Here is a 2,680-nt window from a genome sequence, read left to right as displayed (position 1 = left end):
AGTCATGGTTTATCATGGTTTACATCCTTTCTCTATGATCAAAAACATTCATCCAAATCAAACATGGAAAAAATGATTTTTGTTAGATCCGTTGCATTTATAAGAAGGGTAAATTAATATTTCCTTATCAGTTTAAAATGACTTTCTTTGAGGATGAACACTAGCAAAATTTCTCTTGGTTCTCTGATCTTAACTTCACTATAGAAACCATCTCTCCTGTAATGTGGCATAAAAGGATATCGACAAAGTATTGACCCTACTGCTTGTGTCAAGTGTTGGCTGCTAAAACTGTATTTCGTTTTTTAACACAGCTCCTGCAAGGAATCTAAGCTGAATCAGCAAATTTTAATATGTGTTGCTACCAGGGTATTATGAATAGGTCTTAATTTAGAATAGTTTAAACATTTGGATTTAAAATCTCAGACTAGATTTAATATCAGCATTAAAAGTATCCCTTTTATAATTCACTCAGTCATTCACTTCTTTATTTTAAAATATTTATCTGGTACCTATTATGTAGTGTTTCCCAGGTGGTACTAGAAGTAAAGAACCTGCCTGCCAATGCAGGAAACATAAGAGATATGGGTTTGACCCCATGGGTCAGGAAGATACCCTGGCGGAGGGCACAGCAGCCCACTCCAGTATTCTTTCCTGAAGAATCCCACGGACAGAGGAGCCTGGCGGGCTACAGTCCATAGGGTCGCAAAGAGTTGGACAGGACTGAAGCGACTTAACATGCACACATGCACACCTATTATGTAGAAGGAACTTTTTTAAGTGCTGCAGTTACAGAACTTAACAATGCAAACAAGGTCTCTGTCCTGTTGCCACTTATATTTTAGTTTGAGAGAAACATATAAGAATGATATATTTTATATGAATTATATTTTTAAGATTAAAATAAAATATCATTTAATAAAGGAAAAAACATTAAAATATCAGATAATTATGATATAATAGAGAATGAATATTAAGGGAATAACTCTTTGAGGAAATGAAATTTTAGCCAAGGCTTAAATGACAGGAAGTTACTAGGCATGCAAAGATCAAGTAGAAGAGAATTTCAGGCAACAGGAACATTACACAAAGGCTTTAAGGTAACAATATACTGAACTTACTGTGTTAGTAAAGACATGACTACATTATGATATATGGCAGAGAGAATAGAATGAGATGTGGAAGGAAGCTAACAGTAGTTATAATTGTAAACTGAGGTAAAAAATTTAGATAAGTTTCAAGTGACAAGATATGAGAGACTTTATTTAGGATAGTAACATGATTTGATGTAAAATCACTTTCTCTGGAACTGTGCATAATACCCCCCCACCCCAGGAAGGTCTAAGAATTTTATGGCACACTATTTAGTTTTAGGGTCTGAACTTAGGGTTGGTCATATCCTTCATGATAAGAAAAAGAAAGATCTTTGTTTCTTTAGCTGTCATCATTTTTTAAACATGTGAATGAGTAAATCTCAACTATTCCCAACAGAAACATACAGAAAGATATACAGGTTCATTTGCATTTTTCTTTGCATGTATACAAGCATACTTTTGGCAAATCCTCACTTGTCTTTCCAGTAATATTGTCCCCAGTGTCCTGATATATCTTCTACGCCAGCCAGCAAATGATCAAAGAACTGAAATAAAACAAAATATATGTCTAAATATATAGTATACATGAGGAACTTGGTTAGTTAATGCTAAATAAAAGGATCTCTCAAAACCATCTTCAAAATTGTTGATTTCATCCGAGTTGCTTGATTTTTTAATCCTAAACTCTTTTCAGGGTAAGCATAAAAAGGAGCATCTATATTTATAAATAAGAATGCTTGCAATAATTCTAGCATAAGCATTAGAGACATTCCATTTAAAATTGAAAATGCACATATTAATCAGTATTATATGATAAATTCATTAAATTACCAAAGTCTAGGTCTGGTAAAGTGAAAGAAATAAAAGATGTAAAAGGCATATTTCTTGCTTCTGAAGGATATAGAACAAAACTGGAGAGGAAAGATAAAAGCACATGCATGATAATTCAGTTTAAACTTGGTATGTGTATATGTATAAATGCAGCAAGAAAAGGAATATTTAGGAAAGAAATAGAAAAAGATGAATTTAGAGAAGACTTATATGAAAATGCGCAGTGTGAGCTTGCCCTAGAAGAAATGGGGTTACATATGGAAAAAGTAAATCATTCTTTGTAATGGGAATATCATGAGTAACATATATGGGAGAAAATAAGGAACTTTATAAGAGATTTATGAAAAAAGAAGGTTGGATAGATGTAGATCAAGGGTGGGGAAAGAAAGCAGTTAACAAAGGACTTTAAGTGCTAAGATTAAAAGTTTAGTTTGACATAACTTCACAAAAAATAAACTGAATATATTTATGAAGAAATAATAAACCCAACTTGAGTGATATTCTATTGATACAAAATATCTTCATGAACTTTTCAAAAATGCCAGTGTCATTAAAAGTAACAAAAAGTTGAAAAACAGTGTTAGATTAAAGGTAACTGAAAGGATATGATAACTAAATGCAATGCGTGATCCTAGATGAGGAGAAAAATACTATAAAATATTGGGACATTTGGAAAAAATGTGAATATGGAATTAAATTAGGTAACGCTATTGCTAAACTTTCTGAATTTGATAAACAGTTGTGATTTTGTACTAGAA

The 2,680-nt window shown here is 32.2% G+C and overlaps 1 protein-coding gene across 1 annotated transcript in view; it reads right to left on the bottom strand.

Moving 5' to 3' along the window:
* The window catches only part of LOC104983145 (sodium/hydrogen exchanger 1-like), a gene marked incomplete at both ends in the record, with an annotated part of 13,329 nt that overhangs the window by 7,147 nt on the left and 3,502 nt on the right, over positions 1–2,680 (bottom strand). The window contains one exon of the mRNA XM_010832614.1: positions 1,566–1,636. Coding sequence (XP_010830916.1) covers positions 1,566–1,636 — 71 coding nt within the window. The remainder of the gene's footprint in view (positions 1–1,565; positions 1,637–2,680) is intronic.

The sequence above is a fragment of the Bison bison genome, unplaced genomic scaffold, assembly GCF_000754665.1.
Source record: "Bison bison bison isolate TAMUID 2011002044 unplaced genomic scaffold, Bison_UMD1.0 scf7180017861798, whole genome shotgun sequence".
NCBI lineage: Eukaryota > Metazoa > Chordata > Mammalia > Artiodactyla > Bovidae > Bison > Bison bison.
The sequence above is the reverse complement of the archived record's forward strand: the minus strand, read 5'-3'. Positions and strand labels throughout refer to the sequence as shown.